Source organism: Cynara cardunculus (genome assembly GCF_001531365.2).
Source record: "Cynara cardunculus var. scolymus isolate 2C chromosome LG 1, CcrdV1, whole genome shotgun sequence".
Classification (NCBI taxonomy): domain Eukaryota; kingdom Viridiplantae; phylum Streptophyta; class Magnoliopsida; order Asterales; family Asteraceae; genus Cynara; species Cynara cardunculus.
The window spans coordinates 3,911,481-3,939,367 of NC_037528.1; the positions used below are offsets into that span (position 1 = coordinate 3,911,481).

General features: G+C 35.5%; 4 protein-coding genes across 4 annotated transcripts in view; 3 read left to right on the forward strand and 1 right to left on the reverse strand.

Annotated features, from left to right (window-relative positions):
• Nucleotides 1–2,202: 2,202 nt before the first annotated feature.
• On the reverse strand, nt 2,203–3,366 carry LOC112525877 (probable glycosyltransferase At5g25310). The gene has a single exon (XM_025136194.1). It carries the CDS (start codon nt 3,328–3,330, stop codon nt 2,278–2,280), a length of 1,053 nt encoding a protein of 350 aa, XP_024991962.1. The 5' UTR covers nt 3,331–3,366; the 3' UTR covers nt 2,203–2,277.
• Nucleotides 3,367–7,805: 4,439 nt separating this feature from the next.
• Nucleotides 7,806–8,702, forward strand: LOC112522421 (ubiquitin fusion degradation protein 1 homolog). The gene has a single exon (XM_025131524.1). It carries the CDS (start codon nt 7,806–7,808, stop codon nt 8,700–8,702), a length of 897 nt encoding a protein of 298 aa, XP_024987292.1.
• A 4,301-nt stretch (nt 8,703–13,003) lies between these two features.
• LOC112521641 (delta-1-pyrroline-5-carboxylate synthase-like) lies at nt 13,004–26,041 on the forward strand. The gene is made up of 20 exons (XM_025130619.1): nt 13,004–13,332; nt 14,639–14,710; nt 14,872–14,975; nt 16,145–16,247; nt 16,377–16,538; nt 16,967–17,244; nt 18,684–18,834; nt 18,977–19,141; nt 19,306–19,383; nt 19,653–19,742; nt 20,384–20,470; nt 20,567–20,653; nt 20,751–20,847; nt 20,964–21,067; nt 21,279–21,354; nt 22,529–22,679; nt 22,794–22,862; nt 23,077–23,143; nt 23,244–23,314; nt 25,608–26,041. Exons 1-20 carry the CDS (start codon nt 13,273–13,275, stop codon nt 25,687–25,689), a joined length of 2,154 nt encoding a protein of 717 aa, XP_024986387.1. The 5' UTR covers nt 13,004–13,272; the 3' UTR covers nt 25,690–26,041.
• An 881-nt stretch (nt 26,042–26,922) lies between these two features.
• The window catches only part of LOC112523962 (CASP-like protein 5B1), a 1,561-nt gene continuing 596 nt past the window's right edge, over nt 26,923–27,887 (forward strand). Inside the window, exon 1 of the mRNA XM_025133664.1 lies at nt 26,923–27,257. Within this exon, the coding sequence (XP_024989432.1) occupies nt 27,023–27,257 (235 nt within the window). The 5' untranslated portion in view covers nt 26,923–27,022. The remainder of the gene's footprint in view (nt 27,258–27,887) is intronic.

The following is a 27,887-nucleotide window of genomic DNA, read 5'->3' on the forward strand; positions in this document are numbered from 1 at the left end:
TATATATATATATATATATATATATATAAAATATCATAATTAAATCCTTACAAATTTAATTATAAAAGAAAAAATAAATTAGTGGGTCCCCTCTTCCTCCCATGATGCGTACAATGGCCATTAACCTCTTCCCCATTAACCTCCCATGACACTCCCTTCACAATGCATGATGCATGTCATGGTTCCCATTAACCTCTTCATGACACTCCATTGGAGATGCTCTAACAACATAATCCATCAACTAAAATTAATGGGCCGTTTACCAAATGATTACTCGGGTAAGCGTTTACCAAGTTATATTATCTTACCGGATGAATATGACAAGGACCAATAATCTTACCCGGTAAGAGCGAGACAAAGACCAAGAGTCTTACCCGGTAAGTAAGAATAATGACTCTTACCATGGTTAGCTATTATTGGCTAAATTGTTGCATAAAAAGCCGTTTTTGTTGACTAAAATTTTACCTAATAAGTAAATGACATTGTTGAATTTTACCGTTAAGTGCTTATCGGGTCATGTATCCATTCAACCTATTAAAGATGCATCTGCTAAACTTTAAGGGGTAATCTGTGATATTAAAAAATACAATAAACATCAACCAAAAAAGTCTATCGAAATCAACCAAAAAATCTCTTGAAACAGTAGAGTTAGGTAAAAACACATAAGATAACGTTGTGGGCCTTTGGAACAATTCTGCCAAATTGGAATTCGATATGGGATTGGGATCCCATAACCATCCACCCCGTCTCGAGCCTCGTTTGCTAAGCGGGCTCATAGTCCCAGGTTCAGCATGAAATCATAAATAAGCTCTACCAAGGATTGCCAAGCAGCTTCGCTCAGCTGAAGATCCCGACTTTCTATTAGTCAAGCCGCGATCTAGGCATAGGTAGCAATCCATTCTATCATTGTTCCCATTATTTCTCGCGGGAAAATGATCCCACTAAGAAAAGAATTCTACAATACGAAATAGCATAAAAACAGATTTATTTAAAAAATATATTGTCCGTCTATTCAATATTAAATATTCAAATTGTGGCTCGTTTGACGACTCAGTACATAGATGTCACGAGTTCATTGACATAGAATATGGAATCTTTTCCACATAAGTTGGTTGTACAAAGCTTGTTTATGCATAAAAGCAATGTGATTTGGGATCTACCTTAAAGTTATATATGCTTGACCAAAATCTTGAATACTCTTTCAATAAAACTAATCAAATATACATCAAAATATTTGGTCATCCTAAGTTAAACTTTGTTCATTTATACGTCATGACATGATTGATGAAATGTGCCCCAAACAACTTTTCCTTTGCCAAAAATTCTCTAATAATGTATGGAAAACGATATATTTAGAATTATGTTATAGTCATGGTTGTATTTATTAAAATAAGAAAAAATTCAACACATCAAATACCAGTGGCGGAACATCAAAAGGGTTTTTGGGGGCCATGGCCACCCAACTTTTTTACCGCAATACCATGTATGAACATTAAAGAACACATGTGATGTGTGGTTTAAATGGTTATCATTTCTTGGCTCCTATCTTGAGGTTAGGGGTTTGAGTCCCTTAATTTGCAGTTTCTAGTATTTATTATTTTTCCTCCCACCTACTAATATATTAAATTATTAATATCATTTGTATATAAAAATTTGTTTTTAAATATTATAAAGAAATAATGTTTAAGTTACCATATAGTCTTATATTACTAATCTAAAGGTTTTTCCTATTAGTTTATAATAGTCCAAAAACATAATAAATAAAATTGAATGTATGGAACACCACTAATTTTCAATCATCTTAATAGACTATTTTACAAGACTAAAATATAAAACGTCATATCTAAAGACATTGTAATAAGTTTATAAGACATTTTTAGACATCTTACCAAGTTTTTTTAGGACACTTTTATTACAAAGGGTCACATTCAGAATTTTATAGAACGCTTTCTTAATGTCCTATAAACTTATCTTTTTATACGACACTTGTTTTTATATGATATTTTTTCAAATAGTCCTATAAAATTTCTAATGCAACGATTTGCATTAAAAGTGTCTCTTGTTAAGCCGATCAAAAACATTCTATAAATTTATTATGTATTTAGATTGAGTCTTATGGTATTATATTTTGGCCCCTGGCCTAGACTATAAAGTTCGCCCCTATCAAATACAATAATTGAAACAAATTACTCGTTGGCAATGTTTAGTGGTAAATAAATGTTTTATTTCGTGGGTTGATGAGTGTAACTAAAAATAGAAAAAGAGGTGGAAGAGCTACTACTGCTCAGCCCATCTGGCGTATCTGATGGTATGCCGTCTCAGCCACAGCTGATAAAGAATCATATGAAACGCATCATGCGTCTGTGGTTCCGTGTTCCATACTAGATGCTGTGTTGCCACCACACCAGATTCCATCATCTCATCGTACCTACTTTTCTCTATTCCGTCCAACACCCCTCTCAGCGCCTTGGCCCCACCACTTGAACCAACAAACACGGCAATCTCCGACCACTTCATCACGTCCATCAAAGGCAGATCCTGAATCGGACGGTCGGTGACCACCACCGGCACGCAGCCTGCACCCATCGCCTCCACCATCCACGTCATATCGTCGCCGTACATAAATAAACAGAATCTACTGTTCTTCATGAATTCCCCCCTTCTATTCCCCGGCGCGTATTCAACCTTGAACTGTGGATCATCCTTAATTTCTTCAATCAAACTAAACGGACTTTGCTTGCTTAGTTTCATATAACCGAGAAACGCCGGTGTCGAGTTGACCGATGGCATTGTTTGGAAGGGGTGTATGGGGGGCAGGGTTATGTCCTTATGCGGGATGAACAAACCGGAAGACGTCGGAAAACAAGAGATCTGAATGGAATTCTTCTTCAATTCGACAACGTTTCTGTCGGAGGAAGAGTCAACGCCGGCGGCTGAGAGGTAAAAGTGATCGGCACCTAGCGTTCGGTTCCAGAAAGGGAAAGTAATACGAATATTTCTCACCAGACGCGCGAGATTGCGCGTGGAGAGAGAGGAAGGGAAAGGGATGAAGAAGAGGTGAGCCTGGCTAGGGTCATCGGTCACGAACGGGCTGCGGAGGAGAGACGTGTAGAATTGAGACTCCGGCGTGGTGGTGAAGACATTAGCTCCGGTGAAGGGGGAGGGTGGCTCGTAGACAAAGATTTTGAAAGAGTGGAGCATCTTGTCGTAATTGGAGAAGAGGGTATTGGGTGAGAGGTAGAAGGAGGTGCGGGGAGTGGTGGCGGGGAGATCGGAGAGGACATGAACGGTGAAAGTGAGGAGGGAGAGGAGGAGGAGTATGGCAGCCATGGCAAAGGCAAGAGAGGATGGGGGGTGGTAGGAAGAAAGCAGTGAGTATATGACGAATGTGGGTAGGTTTGAGGGGGCGATTGTCATAAATTATATTTTTAATCTTTATTTTTTCACATCAACAAACTACAACCTATTTTTACTTCTTCATTTAACTCGAATCAAATAAATGTGTTACCAAATTAAAATCTAAAGTGGTGCAGAAATAATTATATGTTTGGGGGGGGGGGGGGGCAAAATAATTGTTGTTAGGATATGATACTCCCAAGATATCCATATTTCCAATATCTAATATGTGGTCCGATTAGCTTCAACTTTCCAATTATAGTTGGAGTGAATTATTACATTGGGTCCTTGTAGTTTGTTTAGATTTTGGATTAATTTCTAAAACAAATTATGTAGATGGTTTCTAATTTTTCAATTTCACAGCATTCATGCTCCTTAAAATTAACATCGTCAGTTAACAACTGTTATAAGAGACAAATAAGTCTTTGAAAAAACTATATAGACCAAATGTGTAATTCACTCTAAAATTAGTTGTTATTTATAATTTTTTTTTCTTTATTAAAAGAATTTCAAATACAGTTAACAGGAGATAGTTATATATTAAAAGAATTTCAAAAGTTGAGTGATGTAAATGGTTTTATAATCTCAAAACTCGTAAGAATTCAATGCCAAAATCCAAAATAGCCATAATCATAAAATTGCCAAAACAGCCCCAAGAATAAAAAGATAAATGCATTCAATACAATTCGAATGTTTGCAGCGAGTAAACAACTCCACAACTGAGAATTATTACAAATTTAAACGCAATATAACTTCAGCATCTAAACCAAGACAACTCTACAGTGAACCACACCCTTCCTTTACACTTGGATGAATTTTCAACATAACACTTATCTGAAAATGGTTTAAGTTTGAAAAGCGAGAATTAGACCAAAAGGTCTAGTGAATTCTCTTTTATCAAGCATAAAGAAGCATTAACATTTAAGTAATAAACCGCCATAAAGGCCCATAATATTCAAGTGAATAACCAATCACGAAACGCCGGGATTTGCACAATGTTCATAGACCATATAGTCATCCATTCTGCCATTTATAACCAAGGCCCAAGAAGATGCCTATTCAAAGTGCACATGAAACGAATTCAAGCCACACAAATTAATAAACTCCCAAGGGATTCCACTATCTCAAGGTACACTAATCTCACTATACAAACCCAACCACATATCCAAAATAGCATCATATATATAATAATCGGTATTTAAAACAAGTAATCATTTAAAATACCAACAAAAAACCATAATTAAGTGCTTTAGAAACATTTATAAATAATCCCACGTTTAGAAAAGGATCAAAGGGACCCACCTGAGATTCAGCACACCTCCACGCCTACTAACGGCTAATTAAGCTCAAACCGAACGTCTGAACTGGATGACATAGGAAACTAGGAATGGTGTTAAACCATCTAAATTATCTTGAAAACCATCTATTATGATCCTTAAAACAATCCCCTAATCGATGCCTCGAACCTACATCGAATCAAGAAACGAAGCAAAATCGAAATCACACGAGGCAGTGCCTAAAGCGAGTTTCAAGCACCCAAACCCGCTTGGGTGCTTCAAACTCGCTTTAGCCTCCTGCAACGACTTTTGCACCAAAAATCCAACTTGCATCCTTTGCCCAATCCTTCCCAAATCGATTTGAAGGTGTAAAAACGAGAAATCAATATCCAAAACTATTCTAAACATCAATCTAACCGACAAAATATAAACCACCATCTAAGAATCATGGTTTTAACCTTTAAAACTCGAATCCTTTAAACCCTTAATGAAATCATCTGGTGAGTTTTCTCAAACCAGCAATTTGAAAAACCCCAAATATACTTCAAAATGAAGATCAAAAAGGATTTCAATCACATGATCCAAAGAGAAAATGGATCCTCATCTAAAAATCCAAAATCCCAAAAAGAAGGTGGTTTCTAGATAGAATTCAAACCTCCATTGATGGTGGCATCAAGCATAAAGTGAAGAAGATTACGTTAGAGATGAAGATGATGATTCTTCACTTGAACACTTCAATTTTTCACCAAATTTCAGAAGAGCCACTCTCTTTTCTCTACCAAAAGTCTCTAACTGTCAACACCAAAATAAGGAAAAATGAGGGTTTACTTCCCCTTTAACATAACAAGGTTAAGGTTATTCCAAATACTATTTAAAATAATAAAATTACACATAATCAACTTATTTGGATGTTACCGACCAGTGATGGCTAAAAACCGGTCTCGGACAGTCCCAAGATTTCTCATAACCGGTCCCGATCGAAAAGTTGAACCCGGTTAAAGCTTTATTGTAACCGGTTATGGGCCGCTGGTCCCGGTCCTTTTTATTAAAAAATAATTTATTATTTTTTTAATGATATATAACTTTAATATATTATAAAATTTATAATTGGGTCACTCAAACACACTTTAAAAATGCGTTTTATTATAATTAAAATTACATTGTCTTACAAAATATAGCGAGAAACCGATAATTATGAACGTTTTTTTACGTTTTTTGCGAATCGAGAACTTGGTATGTAAATCCCTCGACCAAGACAATTATATATAGTGTTTAGAAAGCAAAAAAATACAAAAAAAATGGCCAAAAAAGGGTTAGTTTTTTTGAAAAATAACGGCTATTTTTAAAAAAATAGCTACATTTAAATAAAAAAAACGGGTCGGTCCATAACCGGTCCCGGACCGAGCCGGTTTGGCCATCACTATTACCGACATACTGGAACCCAAAAACTTGTGTTCATAAGTAGCAAATAGTATTTTTCTCTTTTAAATTCATCTTCTAGTCATTTTTTATATCTTTTATAAAAATATCACTATCTCCATAAATAACAACTCTTCAACTTACGGAGGAATCAAAAAGTAAAAAATAAACAAGTTTCTGAACATGATCGGTTAAGTATAGGGACCAGATCCACAATTTTTTCCTACATCCATAATTAATGGTCTGACATGATTAAATAATATTACAGTTTTGGCTCCTACACTTGCATGTTCAAAAAAAATAGTATTTCACCCCTGCATAAATTGAGAAATTGTCATTTAATGACATTTTGATAAAAACCCGAATAGAAATAGTTAGTAGATGAATTTTAAAGAAAGAAATCATTATTTAGATCAACTTCCCTAAGTAATTTCAACCATAGTTGATGGCCTAAAGACAAAAATTTAGAAATATCAGTTTTACTAAAATTGCTATATAAATATAATTTAAAACACAATCTCTTAAAATTTATTATATTAGTTTACCACTTACTCTAAGATTATTTTTAATGCCAATAACTTCTTAATTATCATATAAGTTAAAAGATTATAATTTTTTAATTAAACCTTAATAAATAAAAATTTATAAATATATTATACTTTAAATTTTAAATTTAACCTTACCAAAGAATACTCGTGTGGAAACATTGAAAAGGGTACAAAGATATCAAAATATAGTGTTTGTGGAAACTCTAATGACTCGTTTCTCTGGGACATGATACACCCTTCACAACCAGGTTGGTATGCGGTTTCTTCAAATTTATGCTCTTCTCTTCTTCAACTTCTTTAAGGTCGGAAATTGACGGGGGCCTGCACAAGCGGTGGAGCATGGGGCAACTAGCTAGCCTTAGTAGTAAAGGATGTTCGCCCATTAAAGCGGTACGTGAGCTGGTTTCACCATAACCTTTTTTCTAAATCGTAGATATACATGTCTCATATTATATGTGAAACCCTTTTTCCAAAGAGAGAGTAAACTATCATAAGCTATTTATATCACTTTTAAATATTGGGACTTTATATTTGATTTAATATATCTTTAATAAGGATACACGAATAAGAAACTCAATCTCTCTCTCTTTCTCTCTATATATAGAGAGGTGGGTTATTATACAATCATTTGCATTTGTACAACCAATACAACATAATCTCAACCGTCCATTTAATTTGATGAATATGTAATTTTATATAAGTTTTGATTGTTTCCTAATATAAAGTATTGATCATAATTAATGAATCTTATTCATCTTTCATAAATATTTAAATCATAATAAATAAACTCTCAACATTTTCATAAATATTTTAATTTATTAGATTGTATTGATTGAATAAATGTAATGAATTGCATTTGAAACAAACTCTATATATTTATTGTTGTGTTGGTAATTATCTTTGCAAAGAGAATAATCAAAATCAAAGTTACTTGGAAACCTTTCTGGTTTTATTGAGAGTACTTATTTTATTGATATCAAAAAGTTATCTTTTGAAGATATCTTAAAATCTATACCATATTTTAAACATTCGAAGGAAAAGGAAACTGCTCTTGGAAGTACAACTCCCATCCATCCCCCCTATAAATACAAGCCTCCCATTCCCAATTCCCAAACACTTCATCACCACTTCCTTGTTAGTTGTTTCTCAGATCAATAACACGGCCATGGACGAATACGATCACAGTGACAACCCCTCCCACTTTGACAAAAACTACCTTGCTTACCCACTTTCCCACATCGGAAAACACCACCTCGACTCCGGCAACATGATCATCATGCCTCCCTCCGCCCTCAACCACCTCGCCTCCCTCCCTGTTTCTTACCCCATGCACTTCCGTCTACAGAACACCATCACCGGCCACCATTCACATTCTGGTGTCCTTGAGTTCACCGCCCAGGAAGGCTTCGTTCTCTTGCCCACCTCCATGATGAATAACATGCAACTGGAGTCAGGAGATTTGGTAAATATCAAGAACGCCACCCTCCCTAAAGGAACTTACATCAAGATACAACCACATGCCACCAAATTCATCACCCTTTCCGATCACAAGTCTTTGCTTGAAAAAGCTTTCAGAGATTTCGCTTGTCTCACCACCGGCGACGTTGTTGTGATCAACCACGGGGAGGAGAAGTACGTCGTAAATATATTGGAGACGAAGCCATCACCGGCCATATCATTGTTTGACACCGACTGTGAGGTGGAGTTTGCACCTCCCTTGGATTACAAACAACCTGAAAAGAAACCGGTTGCTGATTTTAAAGGAAAGAGAACGAGTGATGAAAACAAGAGTACTCCTGGTTCTAGAGATGATGTAGATATAATGATGAAGGAATATAAACCTTTTTCCGGAATCGGGAGGCGACTGGATGGGATGCAAGTGCCGGAAACTGATCATCAATCAGTGAAGAAATCGAAGAGAAACGAATCAAGCATGCCGACTGATCATGATGGGAAACCGATGGAGAAGAAACCACAGTCCAGCACTGTTGAAGAAAAGGTAAACGGAGAACACGAAGGATTCAAAGCATTTACAGGGAAGAGTTTCCGATTAGGAGGATGATGATGTTGAATCTAATACTTCCCATATCGAATGGGTTTTTTTTGTTTCTATAGATCCTTAATTTGGCTTCTTGATTCTGTAGGCAATAGGTGTTTATGGCGTCGGATTCGATTTCAATTTTTTTTCATTATCAAATAAAAACTTCGATGTTGAAATTGAAATGGAAATTTCTTTCTTTGATAAACCATTGGCCCGTTCATTGGACCCGAACCGGTTTTTATAGTACTTGGGTTTTTGTATAAAAACGGGACATTTGAGGGTGACGGCCCAACCCAAAATCTAGCTACAGCCCAGGCTTTAATCGGTTTGTGAATCCGTTCAAGGGAGAACTGATTAGTTTGGGGTAACTGTGAGATCTAATCTCAACCACAAATCAACAGATAAATTAGGAAATTAATAATTATGGTAATTTGAGTTAAAATTATAATCAGAGGGCATTTTAAGTATTTTTATAAAACTCATCTCTCCTCTCTCATATATCCGACCTCCAATCTCCGGCCTCCGGTGAACATTAATCCGGCAGGTACCAAGTAATCACAAAAATACACAATGTGATACCCATTGTGATATACTGTTGTGATACCAACTATGATACCAACTCAAACCTTAAAAACAAAGATACACAATGTGATACCTATTATGATATACTGTGATACCTGCCAGATTAATGTTCACCGGAGGCCAGAGATTGGAGGTCGGATAGAGGAGAGAGGAGAGAAGAATTTAAAAAAAATATCTAATATGCACTCTAATTATAATTTTAACTCAAACTACCATAACTATTAATTTCCTAATTTATCCGTTGATTTGTGGTTGAGATTGGACTTCACGGTTAGCACAAACTAATCAGTTCTCATTTGATTAGGCCTATATATATATATAAAGAGGCAAATTATTCTGTTAAACTAATAATTAGTGTTAACTTTATTAACTAATATTAACCCTTGATTCTTAAAATCTACGCGTGAGATCAATTTGTGGCATATTGTAATTAATTAAAAATAAAGGATATCAAAACGTAGCTTTGGTGACCATATCTTTTTGGGGGAGAGATGTCCAATAAATTTTTTACATCAGTTATAAATCGGTAATTGCTTATTCCTTTTATAGTTTGTAGAATCATCCGTGTTAAATTATGACCATTATATTGGACACTTATGAATACATATGAACATATATGTAACTTATTAACTAATATTAGTTTGTGGCTTTTACAAATGAACATACGTGAACATTTATTTGCACCTATTAAAACTTATGAAAACTAAAATAATTGGCTTTCACATGTGAACACATTAATATCTCGTCAAAGTGTTTTGCTTATGAACACATGTTGACCAAATGTTAGATGTATATAAATATTGTTTGAACACATTAGAACACATGTGAACAGTTATATACACCATATGGATATTGATGAACACTTAATTTATTGGCTTTCACATCTGAATACAACACATCCTTGTCATAAGAATTCAGTGCCAAAATCCAAAATAGCCATAATCATAAAATTGCCAAAACAGCCCCAAGAATAACAAGATAAATGCATTCAATATAATTCAAATGTTTGCAGCGTGTAAACAAACTCTACAACCGAGAATTATTACAAATCTAAAGGCAAGCTAATTCCACCCTCTAAGTCTAAGACAACTCTACAGTGAACCACACCCTTCCTTTACACTTGGAAGAATTTTCAACATAATATTTACCTGAAAGTGGTCGGCTTCTATATCATATGACTGGCACAAACTCTTAGGCCTTTCCTAATATCACATGATCACACGATAAAGTTATGAGTTCTTTGTATGATCATGTCTGACTATCACACGATTATCATAGTCTGTATCACAGGTTAGGCAACCGAGTTCGTATCACGACTAAGCACAGGTTGCATGACACAATTATCGATGTTATTCATAAAATATTGTATAATAACTACTGGTTTAAAAACTTAAAATATATTTACAACTTATAGTGACCTTATTAAACGTGTACACTAATGTGCATTTTTTATATTTTTTCTTTTAAAAAATCAAATGGATGATTTTCGTCATTATTATATCCATTAATTACTACAAATATAACATATTTAAAAATAATAGAAACGATAATTCACAAGTCAACACAAAAAAACACAATTATTTAGACCATCATCCAAGTTTAATTAAGAGGTCATTTACCAAACACTTACTTGGTAAGTGCTTACTAGCAAAAATTAACATTGTCATTTACTTACCGAGTAAGATTTTAGTCCATCAAAACGGTATTGTATGCAACAATTTACCCGGTAAGCACTTACCGTGGTAAGAGTCGTTGCCTTCGTTTACCGGGTAAGACTCTTGGTCATTGTTTCGCTCTTACTAGGTAAGATTATTGGTCCTTACCATATTCATCCGATAATGTAATGTGATTTGATAAACACTTACACGGATAAGCGTTTGGTAAACGGCCCCTAAGCATCATTTATCCACATGAAAACGACACTTAGTTTTCATAAATCTAAAATATACGTCATATGAAAACAAACCTTTGTCATGACATCACTTACAGTATATATCAATAATGAAGACGATTGATATTTCCGCGGCTTAATTATCTTGTTCTTTTTTTTCCTATCATATTCCAATATTCTTTCTTCAAATAATGATCAAGATCCGAAAATTTAGGGATGTGATGTTTTTTTTTTTTCATTTTGTAACGAAACTTAATATTTTAATTAAAATAATATAAATATGAGCCAAGAACTCGACATATATAGTTATAACGAGGATGAAAATAATAAAACACTTTTAACGACTAATTTTGAATGAAAATAGAGTTGCAACATCCATTTTTTTTAATGCAAGTATGAGTTTTAAAAATTGAATATAAGATCATTTTTTTTTTTTAAACAAGTTATAATCATTTTACATATTTTTTCAAGTACATTTCCTCTCTATCTTTTTTATAATTCGGAATACTGATTTATTTATTTTTCTTAAGAAATTATAATCAAAACTATTAAAAAACGTCGTCACTTTAATAATTGGTGGTTTAAATTCAAAGGTAGGAAGTATGAATCATAGTATCCATTCAAACGTCATGTGCATACCAATAACTTTCTTAAAAGTGGATATATTTTTCTTTATATAATGAATTATTTAACATATCAATTGTTTTTTAAGTAAAAATAAATTGAGTTAGTGATCACCAACGAGCAAACGTTATTCATACGAAGTGCAAGAAATGAGGAACTTCAAAATACAAAACAAGACAAAAGTTAAAATGGGACTCTTGAACGAGAGCATGAGCCACTCCATTAACTTGTCTCCTAACCAACTGAACCGAGAAGAAGTCATAAAGGTTCAAAATAGCACAAGCAAAAGTATCCTTAAACTCCGAACAACCATATTTCAAGGAGTCGATGGCATCAACCACAAGCTTGGCATCTATCAATATTATCCCTAACTCCGAATAATCTGTCTCAAAAATTACTTGTTGTAGCCGAGATTCTACAACCCATTCAAAGGCACCAAGAAGGCCTAGAGCTTCATAATCTCAGACTGAAAGTAACCCATAAGTACTATACAATTGAGCCACGAAGACGTTGCTAAAACATATTAATTGTTTATTACCATAAATGTTATTTATACGAGTTTTATAATGAAAAATATATAAGAAATTATATGTAACAAATGAAATTCTCTTAATTATTTTTGTTATATGATATTTTGTTTCTTATACATTGTATAAAATTTTGACGCCAATTATAAATAGTTCCATAGTTTATATAACATAAAAAACTATAATAATATAAAAAGTTACTTACTATAATTAAGCTAATAATTATATTGATTGTAGGATACGTATTTTATTAAAAAAATGGTTTATGAATATGAATTAATTCTATGCTACATAAATAAAAACCAGTTTAACTCAATAAATATATAAAAATTAAAATGGTCCCTTGACTTGGAGTCAAACTTTTTTTTTAATAAATTGATCATCGGTAACTTTTATTTTATATTTTTTTCACGCAATTAATTCTATCTTAACAAAAATGATACCAAATCAATTATATCATTTATTGGTGAATATCTTAATACAAATCTATTTCTGACTATTTAAAAACTATCAATTATTACAAAACGGTATTAATTAAATGTATTCAACCTACAAAATCCTATAGTTCAAAAGGTCACGCTCCGGTGCTCCTCACTCCTACAGAAAAGCAGTCCAATCTTTAGGCCACTCAGATCGAGAATAGTTCTACCAACGTGTCACGATCTCGATACCAAGACATCGACCACGACATTTGTGTCAATCATATCTTATCATGCTCTCCACATCTCTCTAGTACACGTCAGGAGTTTCCCCCGATTTTTCTCATTGGTCAATCTGTCATTAGTTTGTGGGTGTCTGTTGATGACTATAGATATAGCGGCCCTGTATATATATGCGGATATATCGGTTTCCAGATAGTGAAACCCTACGTTAGAGTCTTGCACGAGTTTCCTCATCTCTCTCCGCTTTCAGGAAGAGGGCAGACGCCAAATCAAAACACACACACACAGAGCTTAAACTTTCAACAATGGCCGCGATTGATCCAACTCGGGGGTTCCTTAAAGATGTTAAGCGTATCGTAATCAAGGTGATTGTTAGTTTCATTAATTTCTCTTTTTGGTGTATCTTATGGATTGCCAGTTGCGTTTGATTAGTTTCTTGGATTAATTGATAGTTTTTCCGATGCTTTGATCCCTAAATCGTATGATGTGCTATATTTCAGATTGCATTTGTGATTTTGCTTTTTTCTCTTTATTTTATTAATATTTGTGTCTATGTGCTAAATCAGTCTGTAATCATGTAAGGGTTTTGACCGAGATTGATTAGAAATTGAGTGGGTTCCTCAATGTCGATTTTTTTAATCCACTGCAATATATTTATTTGACCTTCTTTTTAACCTTTTCATAATGTTAGGCGTGTAGCTAATCCTTGAATTGGAATTAATCTTTTTTACTTGTGATGATTATAAAGGTGGTATAAATTTTCAGGTGAAAATGTAACTCTTTTGTAACAATTACCAAAGACTGAATGACAGAATGAGTTATATGCTATATGGTGCTACCACTCCTCAAAATCTTCCTAAAGGATACTTGGCTAAAAGTTTAAATACCACATGATTATGCCACTGCCAAGTGTATTTGGAAGGATTTTGATGAGATTTGGGGGGAGAACTCTTTATAGTTCTTCGTGTAGAGGGTTTGATGGTACTAATGGAAAGTATGAATGATATTATTTTGTGGTAGGGTCTGGTATTTGATCAAGAAGGAAAATTTAGTCCGAATGACGAATATCATCTGGCTATCTGAACCCTATACAATTTATGGAAAGCAGACTGCCATGTGCGTGTATTTTTCGGGATATGTCCATAATGATTACGAAATTTCATTTAAGAATAACTTACAGAACATCTAAATTTGATGGTCGGGGTTACAACTGAAGTAAATAAAGCACACGTTAGATCTACATCTCTCGCCATGCTAGACAAGAAAGTGAAACCACGAGCCTGAATACAAACTATATATGTATTGATTGATCGGCTTTAACATACAGGGGAGTTGATTGCATTTTTTTTGCAGGAATTATTGCCATCCAGAATACTAATGCAATTGAATCTACCATGTTTCTGAAAACAGTGTGATTGATATAAAGATGCAAACTTGGCTAATTCAATTGATTCTACCATGTCAATTTTATGACACAGTTTGTCCCTTTTTATGTTGCATCTACATTTTACTGCTCAAAATCTTGCCCATGTAGAAATGCTAATAGGACATCTACACCCTTATCTGCATACATAACCTCTGAAGAGAAGAAGTATAGGATTGAGCCACAACATGTTCATACACTTTGTTATTTGCATAGATTAATGAACTGATCATCCTTTTGATTTAAAGGTCGGGACGGCTGTCGTCACCCGAGATGACGGAAGACTTGCGCTTGGAAGGTTGGGAGCTCTGTGTGAGCAGGTAAATTATTTATCAGAACTTATTTTCATACTGTTTGGGTCATTCTGTGCTGTCATTCTTATTTTCCTTTACTCTTCTATTTTTGTTTTAATCGTCCTTCATTATAAATATCTATGCCATGTCTTGTATTCTCATTGTGATTACTTATGTCCTAAATGCAGATTCAGATACTAAATTCTCAAGGATTCGAGGTTATCCTGGTCTCATCAGGTGCTGTTGGTGCTGGTCGACAGCGGCTTAGATACAGGAAATTAGTCCATAGCAGGTACTTATATGATTTAACTGGAACATAAACTTCAATTTGCATGGAAACTGGTTAATACTGAAATTCTTTTAATGAATTTCTAATAGACTCACCTACAACATGGTGATAGAATTTATTATGATCATTTGTCAATATGTACCGAGAAAGTGAGATGTAAGGAAATGTGACCATTGTTAGCATTCACAAGTTCTTGACAAATTTGAAATGTAGACAAGAGAAACTCAAAAACTGGAGGTATGTAAATCACTTACCCCTAACAAACACCAAGTATATAATTTTATTCAGTTGTAGGATCATCATGAAATTAATTTTTATTTCTACTCAACTGCTTTATTCGGGTGTGCATGGTGTCTGAAGATGTTATCCATGATAGTGTCTTAGTTAATTAATTATGAAGTGTAGATCTCTGAACCTTTAGAGTTTGGATGTCTTACCAATCCCAAATTAACATATAAAAAACATCAACGATGATAAGTGTAGAAAGGAGAAGATGGTAGCAGTAATGGAGTTTTGGTTGGTTCCATCTGATTTTGTAATCAAGGTTGAAATTCTTGCTAGTAAGTAGTAACATGCTATAGACTCAGATACTCCTATCTTCCCAAAACAAGTGCAAGGTTTGACTTGTAATATAGTCTAATGAGAGCGGTTGACTAATGTCTCCAAAATATTGTTATGATTACATAACTAATGAGCAAAGAGGTAAATCTGGGTTGTCTTTCAATATTGTCTATTTTGGGACAACTCAGAAATACAATTGTTGCAAAGGATGGGATGAGTAGTATATTTGGATGAAGCATATTTAACCATTCTGCATTATTGTGTGCTTATTTCTGTTTTATGTAAGCCATTTTGCTTCCCTGTCCTTGTTTTTAGAAATTGTTTCCCTACCCATATGCTCTAATTGTAGTTATAACTTACAGATTACTAACTTCAGTTTTAATTGTAAATCTAACAAGTGACTACTGGAATTTGTTTCAGTTCAGAGGATACATTTAAATGAGAAGTGCGAACATGAAATTTATCTTAGGAAAATTAGATAATGTATCTATTTCAAATATATGTTCTGATGAGTACAGGAGGTTTGTTGACAAACCTGTTTGTAGTGCCGGTGCTTCATAGTCTCCAGTTGGTCGAATATATAATGACTAATGAATGTTTATGTCTTGAAGCTTTGCCGACCTCCAGAAACCACAAGTTGAGCTTGATGGCAAGGCGTGTGCAGCTGTTGGACAAAATGGTCTCATGGCACTTTATGATACATTGTTCAGTCAGGTTCATTTTATTTCGTGCATTTCTATTCGCTTTTTCCTTGTTTAATCTAGTTCTCATGATCATTCTTCTATTCTTAGTTTCTGTTGCATATGCAATGTTGAAATCAGATGCTTGCTATTTTGTTTGCAGCTGGATGTGACATCAGCTCAGCTTCTCGTGACCGATAATGACTTCAGGAGTCCAGAGTTTAGGAAACAACTTACTGAAACAGTGGATTCACTATTGTCGTATAAGGTTATTCCCGTATTTAATGAGAATGACGCTGTTAGTACTCGTCGAGCTCCATATGAGGTATGCTTCCGTGTTCTTCTGTTGTTTTCCTTCTTAAACATTTAGTTCAAAAAGTTCAAAAAATCCAGTTATTTCTCTTTCCCCCTCCTATACATACATTAACTTGAGGGATCTCTTTTTCCTCTCTTATGGATGCAACTATCATTTAGGCATTGCTTACGAGGTCAGAGATCCCCTTTAATGCTCCATTGTTGTCTCCCTTTCGCCCCTGTCTCTCTTCCCTCTCTTTTGGCTTCTCTTTGGCAGGGAGACCTCCCTTTTTTTTTCTCTTTGTCATGACTCTGATAAACCTCTTGATTTTTCTCTGCATGTAAATTTTAGATTCATTTGAAAGAAATATGATGACTAAAGTCTCTATTGTATTGCATCTTCAGTTGTACTCATGATACTTGCTTACATTTCATACTAATGCTGTGTAATTCTTACAGGATTCTTCTGGTATCTTCTGGGATAATGACAGTTTGGCTGCTCTACTAGCTTTGGAGCTAAAAGCCGACCTTCTTGTTCTGTTAAGTGATGTAGATGGTCTCTACAGTGGCCCTCCAAGTGATCCTCAGTCAAAGCTAATTTATACGTACATTAAGGAGAAGCTCGAGAATACAATTACTTTTGGCGACAAGTCAAGGCTAGGAAGAGGCGGAATGACCGCTAAAGTAAAAGCTGCTGTTTATGCTTCACAGGCTGGCATCCCTGTCATTATAACGAGGTATGCTTTCTATTGGAGCAAGGTAGTTTTACCTTTAGCTATATTGATGTTGTAAGGCTGTCACTCAGATTTGAACAAGGACATGGACATTTAGATTATGAAAACAGCCATTGATAGTCATATAGCATGCTTTACTCCCATTGCTGGATCTGATGCACTGGTGTTTCCTTTAGTCATCATCAGCATACATACCAAACCAAACGAGCCCAGTATATCCCAACCGGAGTTAGGATCCCTGGGTGGGGATATGTATACACACCTGCATATTTATGTTAAAAAGGAAGTACTGTTGTTTAAAAGTCTGAAGCAATTAAACTGAGCTGTTATGATCTCATATTAGTACTAGGAACTAGAAGTATTACTTCACATGTTTAGGAACCACAAAAGGATGGAGCTGAAACTGTATGCTTCCAGACCTGAACTTAATCAGATTCCATACTCTAGAGATCTATCAACGTTTGTGCTCTACAGAAAAAAGTTAGCTACAAAAATGTATGTATACTTAACATTTGTCTGGTTACTGAATGCTAATATCACCTAGGAGTCTCTTTGAAGAACTTAGATTATGAGATATATTCTTGATGTTATTGAGTAATATTATTTACAGAGAATTTCAAATGCTCCAAATTCCTTATTCGTTTAATTGGTTGAGTATTTAATCCAGTAGGTGCTTAATGCTGTTGGAAAATTTAACTGTAGTTTCCATCTTTGTGGGACAAAATATAAGAGGTGATCTTTCCAAGTGAAGACAAGAAGTCTTCTATGATATATCATATAATTTACGAAACTTCAACTTCTTTTAGGCAGCTTTCCATGATTCAAGTGAAATAGAGTAATCATTGTATATATTCAATAACTTCCAGCGGAGGTCATATCATTATTCAAAGAAGAGAGACAGTTCATTTCAATTTTCTTACAAGATTAACAGCATCTGAGCCACAACATTTCAAATCATGGTATCTAGAGGAAACTAACTGCTATTTGACGACGTTCTGCTAAAATCCTGTTTCAGGCTAACTGGTATGTGGGGCTGGGGGATCTTCCTCCGAGTCACCAATAAAAGATCACTCTCATCTGTTCTAACAAGAAAAATAATTTGCTTCAGATCCCAAACTTTCTTATATCTAAATAAAGTTGAACTCCCTGTATCTTTCATGGGTAAAAGACAGCTGTGTGTGAGAGCAACCATAGGTGATTGGTGGCTCTGTTCTGGATCCGTTACTCCTAGTTGCGTGCTATTTGCTGTCTTTTTTTTGAAGAATATAATATTTATATAGGGCAAACAAAACTCTCACACACTCCCCACCTTTGGAGAGGTTGGAACCCTTGACCTTTAGGAAGGTTGGGTTACCGGATACTGCTAGGCCAAAGGCCCTTCCGTCTGTCTTCTTATTGTTTACATAACTAACACGTGATCTCTTTGATTAAAATGTTTGAAGTGGCTTTGCCGGGGACAATATTATTAAAGTTCTCCAAGGACAGCACATTGGTACACTCTTCCATCAGGATGCTCATACATGGGTCTCAAATGGAGAGTTAAATGCACGTGAGATGGCAGTAGCGGCAAGGGAAAGTTCCAGGCGCCTTCAGGTATCATCTGCTTGCTTCACTGGTTTTAAGATTCTCGATACCGACCTAAGAGTAAGAGGCGAACTCTGCCTCTTTTTGGTGATTAATGGGTTTAATCCTGTTCAGCACCAGAGGTTTGATCTATTGATACATTTGAATGCAGGCCATGCCTGCGAAAGAAAGAGCTAAGATTTTACTTGACATAGCTGATGCCCTGGAAGCAAATGAGAAAGTGATCATACATGAAAATGAAGCTGATGTTGCTAGTGCGCAAGATGCTGGATATGAAACATCATTAGTCTCTCGGTTGGCTCTGAAGCCTGGAAAGGCAAGTCATGCTTGATTTTGTGGTCCTTCTTGATGTAGAGCGTTCATTTTGCTTCTCATCAACTTTATTTTGTAATTCTTTTCTTCTTCTCTTCAACCTGCACACATCATAACTAGATTGCACAGCAGTTCTTTTTGGAAGTCTCAGTTCATCGTATTTTATAGGTCTCTAGTCTTGCGAAAGCCATACGCGTGCTTGCAAATATGGAAGAACCGATTGGACAAGTATTAAAAAGAACAGAGGTAAGGAATTGGCATATTGATGCTGCTCTATTTATTGCTGGTTATTTTTAAGAAAATAAGGATGCATGTGAAGTATCTAGTAAATGCAAGTATAATGCTCATGTTTTTGTTGATAAGAAATATGCAGACCATATCTAATCATGATTCAGCTTAGGTATCCTTCCCATGATCTCTAATTTTTCCGAATGGAGAAAAAGCATTTTGTATTCAAACTTTTATGTTTTGTTTTGTGGATCCTTCTGTTCTCTAATAACTATTGTTTTATCCAGCTTTCAGATGGATTCATTTTAGATAAGACATCGTCTCCTTTGGGTGTCCTGCTTGTTATCTTTGAGTCCAGGCCTGAGGCGCTAGTTCAGGTATATACATGGCAAACCCTGTTGCTAGGTATCTTAATTAATCAAGCTTCTTGGTGGACCTTGATGATGCTTTACATATCATTACATTTATTAGGACTATATCATCCACAACTTGAGTGTCATTTTTCCGAGTTCCATATTGCATGTTGTGTTCACAGTTTGCATATCTGATTACTTTTGGCGCTTAAAGCTATTATTTTACTTTTGGGCATGGCCTCCTGAGCGCACCTGACATGTCACTGCTTGAGAGAGCATCTGAAACTTTGAGTTGATCTCATAGATATTCGGAATCTGAGGTTTGACAAAAGAGACATACTACCTTGCAAGCTTGCAGGAGCAGTTCTTCATATATGATTGCTACCCCCACGCCCATGCACCTACGACAAACCAACATGCCGTACAAGAAGAAACATGAAAAAGAAACACATAGAACAAAATAAAATGCCTAGATTGAATATGTTGACATTACGGTTTGCTGATTGCTGACTTGCTAAGTTAATGATTCTCTTCCAAGTTGCCACGATATCATTTTTTTCTTGTAAAACTGCCATCATGTGTAATAACTTTTTAATATGTATTTCACATGCAACTAGATTGTTTCATTTCTAAGCAATTCTTGGGTTTTCTCACAATGTGAACAGATAGCATCATTGGCTATCCGAACCGGGAATGGGCTCCTATTGAAAGGGGGGAAGGAAGCAAGACGGTCCAACGCAATCTTGCACAAGGTCATTTTTCTTTAGTAAATGAATCAGTATATGTTTGTTTCATTTTATCTTACCATTCCATTTTACAATGTTGCTCTTGGTCCCCCATCATTTTAGATTATTACTACAGCCATACCAGAAAACATTGGTGCAGGACTAATCGGACTTGTGACTTCTAGAGAAGATATTCCTGAATTGCTTAAGGTTGGTTGTATATAAAGCTGAATATGTAAATAGTGTTATAGGTGTAAATGGTTTACTCAATAACCATCGGTAACATGCAATTATAATTCCACTGCAGCTTGATGATGTTATCGATCTTGTGATTCCAAGAGGCAGCAACAAACTTGTCTCTCAAATCAAGTCTTCAACAAAAATTCCTGTTCTAGGTCATGCTGGTAAGATGGTCTTAATTAGGAGTCATAGAAACAATCAATGTTGATGCATCCTTTATAGGTCAAGCATGTTCCAGAGGCAGGATGATGTAGTAAATCATCTTCCTTTAATTTTTCAGATGGAATTTGTCATGTCTACGTTGACAAATCTGCTGATATGGAGATGGCAAAGAACATAGTTTTGGATGCAAAAACAGATTACCCAGCAGCCTGTAATGCTATGGTATTTATCTTCCTTGAAACTTGTGGTACCCCTCTCCTCTATAGGTCGATGTTATGCTTTAATCATGTCCCTTCTTCTTCTCTTCTCTCTGATCCTAGGTTGGATGGTTTAAATTGTAGAATGTATTATGGAAATGCAAGTACATATATGTTTGTTGCTTAGTTTATTTGTGGGAGAGTTGCTTGATATATGAATTGCTTATTTCAACCAGGAAACACTTCTTGTTCATAAGGAGCTGATGGAGAATGGTGGTGTTAATGAGCTTCTCATTGAACTTCAAACTAAAGGTAAGAAACTATTTACCCTTACAGAAACAAGCATTCAGAAATCAGAAGGTTAACACCTATCCATCTTTCTGTCTATTCATCTGTCTCTCTGTCAATGTTCTTATTTGCACACACACATATGTGTGCTAACTTTCCCACACTGAAACTATGGACTTAAGATGTAAAGCACATACTTACCTAAAAGTAACTCCATTGGTTTTCCTTTGTCTGTTCAGTAGGAAGTGGGATGTAATGTATTTGTTAAAAATGAGATGGATGCACCACAACTTTTCCATATTTGGAGATGATTATCAGTTCTTGTTTCCACTGATTGTCAGAGTGACACTCTTGCTAAAATGTGTGTCCCATGTTTAATGATCACCACCTCAGATGTTCTTGATCCATATGTTTCTGCATATTAATATTTCAGTTCAACATAGTTGTACATCATTTCATCTCTTGGTTACTTGTCTCCTTCCCTTTGTAACCTAAAACTGGAGGCATCCACCGTTTCTGATTTACAAGAGATAGGTATACGGCTACTTGTTGCTTTGGATCTTGGTTTTTATAATGATCACTGAAGAAATATGTTTTTTTGTTTTCTTAAAAGAATTACATGGATACAGATTCCAAAAGAAGACGAAAACAGAAAGAGTCAACAACCAAGTTCATCTAAAGATGTAAACCCATTACCAATTATTTTAACGAACAACCATTACTTCATATATATATATATATATATATATATATATATATATATATATCTGGGATGAAACTTAAACTATGCAACCTACTCGGTTCCAAGCAAATCAAACACCATAGAACTTATTACAACTAAATCCCAACACAAGGTGATTCTAATTCCCAAACTGGGTTTTCCTTTCATTGGTTACTTCCTGCCAGTCCTCTATTTGGGAGACTGCAATAGTTCACATCTAATGCTCCAATGTTAACCAAAAGTCCAAAACCAGCTCAAAGACATCGTTTATGCCATCTATTCCCAAATTCCCCCTGCAATAGTTCATATTTGATCCCTGAGTAACTCGTGACAGCTCTGAGAATTATAAGGCTAGTATTTGTTGAACATTGAAGATAATTCTTTTAGCCAAATTATAAGCATGATCAGTTCACCTTTCCTGTGATTATTAAGGCTTGCCTAATGGATTTGAAAATTATGTCAATGTGTTTGTTTCAGGGGTTAGCATAAATGGTGGACCAAGGGCAAGCTCAATGCTTAATCTTCCACCAGCACCTTCATTTCATCACGAGTATAGTTCAATGACTTGCACCATTGAAATTGTGGATGATGTGCATGCTGCCATTGATCATATACACAAGCATGGAAGGCGAGTTATCTTCTCTCGTCGAACTCTTTCTATGTACTTTTTGATTTTTGTGTCTTCTTTTATTCTTTTTACATGATGCTTATAGAGCTCCACAATGGCTGATTCTATATGCAGTGCACATACTGATTGTATTGTTACAGAAGACCGTGAAGTTGCGGATGTCTTTCTACGTCAAGTTGACAGGTTTTTGTGTTTTTATCTTGCTACTTTTTGCATGTTTACGATCATGGTTAGACGTCCTAAATCTTATCCATCTGTTTTTAGATGTGAATATGTGCAGTTTTGTCTGAATAAGGAAATTCTAATGGACGAGATTGGAAAATTGAATATTTCTGTTTTATGGGTCTTACTCTTATTAATGCACAATTAAAGAATCCACTGCTTGGTGCATTTGCAGTGCTGCGGTATTTCACAATGCAAGCACAAGATTTAGTGACGGATTTCGCTTTGGTCTTGGCGCAGAGGTATCATATTTACATTTCTTCTTTTGGAATCACATTTTGCTAGTTAATGCATTGTCCTCACTGATCGATAATACACAATGATTGTTCAATCGCACAACAGGTTGGTATAAGTACCAGCAGGATCCATGCTCGCGGCCCAGTAGGAGTTGAAGGATTGCTTACAACACGGTGGTATGTTCTGCCTTTTACTTATTTACTTTTGACAAATTTCATTTGTTATAAAACGACCTATGGTTATTCAAAATTAGCTGCAATCTATATATAGCATGGTGTGAGAAGTTTTTCTTCTTTTCGTCGGGTTTTTGTTTCTCTTTAATTAGAAAAGAGATAATCGCTAATGCTTTACGTGCCATTCCTTGCTAATTGTAATTTGCATATTAGGAAGAACAATGTTCTATAATGCATAATTGCTACTAATTCTGATCAACATAAGATAAAAAGGACAGCACAACAGTATCAGATTTCGTCAAGTGCAGTACTTCGAAAGATATTTTTGTCTTTGACTGCTTTTGCGTTTAAGAAAAAAGAGTTATTTTGCATTCAACCTTTTGTGTCTATGGTTCTTCATTCCGGGACCTTCTGATCTTCCGATACTTTAAATTGGGAGATTGGACATCCTGGTCCATCCAATTAGGCGCCCTTCAACTAAGTGAACAACTCATGATGAGGCCAGATTATAGGCCGTTCTCTGCATACAGCTAATGTCAGTAATCTGTATATTTGATTCGCTTATCCAAGATATATTGCAAATATTATTGGAGTATCGTGAATCTTGCTACGAGCATAATAAGCAAGGTGTTCTAAACGTCCGAGACATGCCCTAGAATGAAAGGCAAGCTCCCGATTTGCTGACACAGTATATGGTGGTGAACTTCTCTTTCCATTGGGATGGGAGAGGGGGTTCTCGAAACAAATTTCTAAGATGGATTTTCAAAGTTATCTGGATTCTTATGCTGTTCAGGATAATATTTTTCGATTGTAGTTGCAAGTAGCAACCTCATATCTTGATCATCCTGGCCTGCCGCTAATGGAGGGAGTACCATGTTTACAAACTATGTTAAATCAAGTATCCTGTGGCCTCTGTTTGCCATAAGAATTGCGAAGGGGGTTGGACAATTCTGATCATATCAAATCTGTTTATCTGTGTGGATGGACCAACTTTTACTACATTACTATAGTGCAATGTACAGAATTTGGTTCAAGTGTCTTTCCTCAAGGGATGATGCCTGACTGATTCTCCAGTAATGTTCTTAGAGCATAGAAGTTCCTACAGGACATTACCGATGACTTCTAAACCGTGAAAAACTGAAACTATTTGCTGCTTGGGGAACCTGTATTGGTGAAGGACAAAAATCTCAGAGAAGATAACTATAGTTGCCAGAATTGGGAACTTGGGTTTGTCCCTAAGAATGCTGTAAAGAAAATGTGGTATTCTAAGACTAGGTGGTCTCCTTTAGTAAGAATTCTCAAGACATTAGTCTTAGTAATCCTGCAATAGCCTACTCGTCTCTCTTAATTCACTTTTCTTTTTCTGAATTTCTTATCTGCACAGGCAACATTGAAGTCGTTTTGCATGATGTCCTTTACCAAATTCTGTTGGTGCATAAGTGTCAAAAAATCTTGCAATAATGCAATCAAAATTAGCTTTGTCTTGGAAATAAATGTAATTATATAGCAGGAATAGAATAACAAATATCTGTTTGAAAATACTCCCGTGCTTGCCATCTTAGCAAGTACCCAATTTAGTTTCTCATGGTACAAGTGTGCTTGCTGAAGGATTTAAGAAAAAGAGAGGTTATCACTTGTAAGATTGCATGGCTGTTAGGGGATATTTAATTTCTGCTGGGCTTGTCCAAGGGGTTGTCAGTCTTTTGAGTAACCTAGAGGGCTTGAGTTCGAATCCCAAGTTTTATCAATTGGATGCCATGGGTGCATCCTTGGCCGCCCGGGAGGCAAAGGTTCCACCCCCCTTGGATGTGGTTTCCTGGGTCTTCAAAGAAACAGGTGCACCCATAAATGATTGCACATTGTCCAAAGAGCCTTTGGTCTAGCAGTGTAAGGGTTTAAACCTCACCAAAAGTGCGGAGGGTTTGTGAGTTTATTTGTTCTATTTGCGGTATATAAATATTATATACTTCAAAATGATTGCACATTGTCCCACTAGGTTTTTCATGTCAAGTTCTCGCTGTATGATATCATGAAAGCAGAAGTTCCTGGTTACTCTTGTGTTCTCTTTAGCAGATTGCTGCAAGTATTAATTCATGGTCAGCCTGTATTGTTTCTCTCATCTTCTTTCAGCGTGCGACAAGCCCTCACGTACGATGTGAAGCCTGGTTTGGCATGGCTGCACCCTCTTTATAGTGTAGAGGGTTGTGGAAATGAAAAAGAAAAGGAAACAAATTATAATTCCATGAAATTCTTTGATGCATAATTGTTCTCACAGTTGACAACTTGTTGGTTTCAGGATTGCGAGAGGAAACGGACAAGTGGTGGATAATGATAAAGGGGTTGTCTATACTCACAGAGACCTCACCCTGCAAGCTTAAAACTATGTTTGTTTCAGTGGTGAGTTGAAGCTCTCGAGTATGGCAAAAAAAAACCGCTACCTGAGTCTGTGCTTATGAAGTTGAATGAAATTAAGCTATAAAGGGGGAAAAAAGCAGATAAGGGAAAGATGGTCCGGGTGTTGTACCATAAGATTTGAACGGCTTTGGAATTGAATGCGTTCGTGACTTAAGCGGACCAGGCTGTGAACACAAGTATTGGTTGATTGATTATTATGGATGGAACAAATAGGTTTAGTTTTGGGTCTAATTTGGTGTAGTGAAGTGAAATACTACTCATACCGTCTCTTGTTAAATTTATGTGTCCTTATAACTTAATGGTGGGTTTCTTTCACTTTTGAGTTTTAAAAGGTTTTTAGTGGACGGATTAAAGCATAGGATAGGTTGGTTATCAAGGAAACCCTATAAAAATTGAACCTCATCATGAAGTAAGGCGAAAAATCGTGTGGGAATGAGAGTTAAGGTGAGAGGAGATATAGACCCTTGATCATCTTTAATTTCAAATCCATTTGTGAATCGTGTTTAATATGGGGATTGATTCGATATATCTTATCCTAATATGCATCAAAGAGTGAAGATCCCTTCTTACGTTTTTCACATTTAATTCTCCTTCTCATTCGAACACAATCCCATAAAGTAAATTCTAATCGTATTTGTACTTGTAAAGTAAATTCTTCCATATATTAAGAAAAGAAAATATCCATGAAAATGAGTTGACTGTGTGTATAATTTTATATGTTGCTCCAAAGTTCAACCCAACAACTTCTTTGAATGGTTTAAAATCAAGTTTCATTATTTGTGGCAACGAGTGTATTGTACGTCATTAGATCCTTTTGAATACACTATCATTATGTTCTTTTTTATAGCTAAACTTAGTCGTCAAATTTTTGAACGGTTTTACCTAAAATAAAAATACTATATGGAGAGAGAGAGAGAGAGGAGTTTACGGGAGAGATTCCATTCATACATATAGGGTTAGATTTCAGTGAGAATGAAAATTATGATGCAAATGATAAGAAGGGATCTCCATCGTTAGATGAATATTAGGATGCAGATATACCAGATCAATTCTTGTATTAAATGTGATTCATGGGTAGAGTAATATTACAAGTGACCAAAAGTCTGAATCCTTTTTGCCTTGTCACCTTAACTTCACGATCCTTGGTCTCTCTCTCTATATGTAATTTGTTTAAATGTAAAAATGCTTTTTGGTGACATCTGAACCCATTTGAAGGGAGCATATTTATTTATAATGGCCTCCAACATCATATATTAATTAATAAACCGAAAAGAGGAGCGGCGACATGACGACAGAATGGATTGGGGTTCTTTCTTCCTTTACAATTGGAATTGGGGGAAGGTTGTAATTATAACACAGAGTCAGTCAGATATGAAATCTTTGTTTGGGAGTCCGGGGAACCCAACTGGGCTTCTGTTGAGGATGGGTCAGTGCTTATTTGCTGCTGCTTCTCTTGCTCTCATGGCTTCTGCTTCTGGCTTCTCCACTGCTACCTCCTTCTGGTCTCTCTCCCTCTCTCTCTCAAATCTGGGTTTTGGATCTTGGCCCTTATTTCAAGTGGGATTTCCTTTTTGTTCTGTATGTGGCTTTAATTACATTTGTGCCTTCGTACCTAAACTTGAAGATGATTGTTGATGATGGGGTTTGGTCTACTATATCCTTTGCACTTCGTTTTGTAGTTCAAACACATATAACCCCCTTTTTTCCTAAATAACCACCTAATTTACTAAAAATGGGTAACCATTCAAGGAAGTTTGTGTTCTCTCTAGGAACCATGAGCAATATTCATTACTAATTCTGGCAACTTCTCGTTCCTGAGGACTCTGTACAATATATGTTTCTTGAAACAGTCAGAAGACATAATATTGACTGTTAGTTGTTGTTCATCCCAGTTACATTTTTGTGTTCTCTGAGTTCCCTAAATGCTTAATTTATAATTTTGGAAAGAACAGTTTGCATTTATAGCAGCCTTTTGTGCTATCTAATTTCAAGAGTATCATAATCTGGATTGTTCTTGATTTAGTGGAACCAAGAATGAATAAGGCCTTGACTAGATTTTGTTGGTATAAAGAATTTCTTTGATGCATTATGTATCCACTGTCTGTCTGATTGATTGGTATATATATATATATATATATATATATATATATATATATAGCTT

What these genes read in the sequence shown, in the direction of transcription:
- LOC112525877 (XM_025136194.1), bottom strand. Translation starts at nt 3,330, where the DNA reads ATGGCTGCCATACTCCTCCTCCTCTCCCTCCTCACTTTCACCGTTCAT.
- LOC112522421 (XM_025131524.1), top strand. Translation starts at nt 7,806, where the DNA reads ATGGACGAATACGATCACAGTGACAACCCCTCCCACTTTGACAAAAAC.
- LOC112521641 (XM_025130619.1), top strand. Translation starts at nt 13,273, where the DNA reads ATGGCCGCGATTGATCCAACTCGGGGGTTCCTTAAAGATGTTAAGCGT. An exon ending in CAGCAGCCTGTAATGCTATG is followed by an intron (nt 21,068 to 21,278) that starts GTATTTATCTTC and finishes TATTTCAACCAG; the next exon opens with GAAACACTTCTTGTTCATAA. An exon ending in CATTGAACTTCAAACTAAAG is followed by an intron (nt 21,355 to 22,528) that starts GTAAGAAACTAT and finishes TGTTTGTTTCAG; the next exon opens with GGGTTAGCATAAATGGTGGA.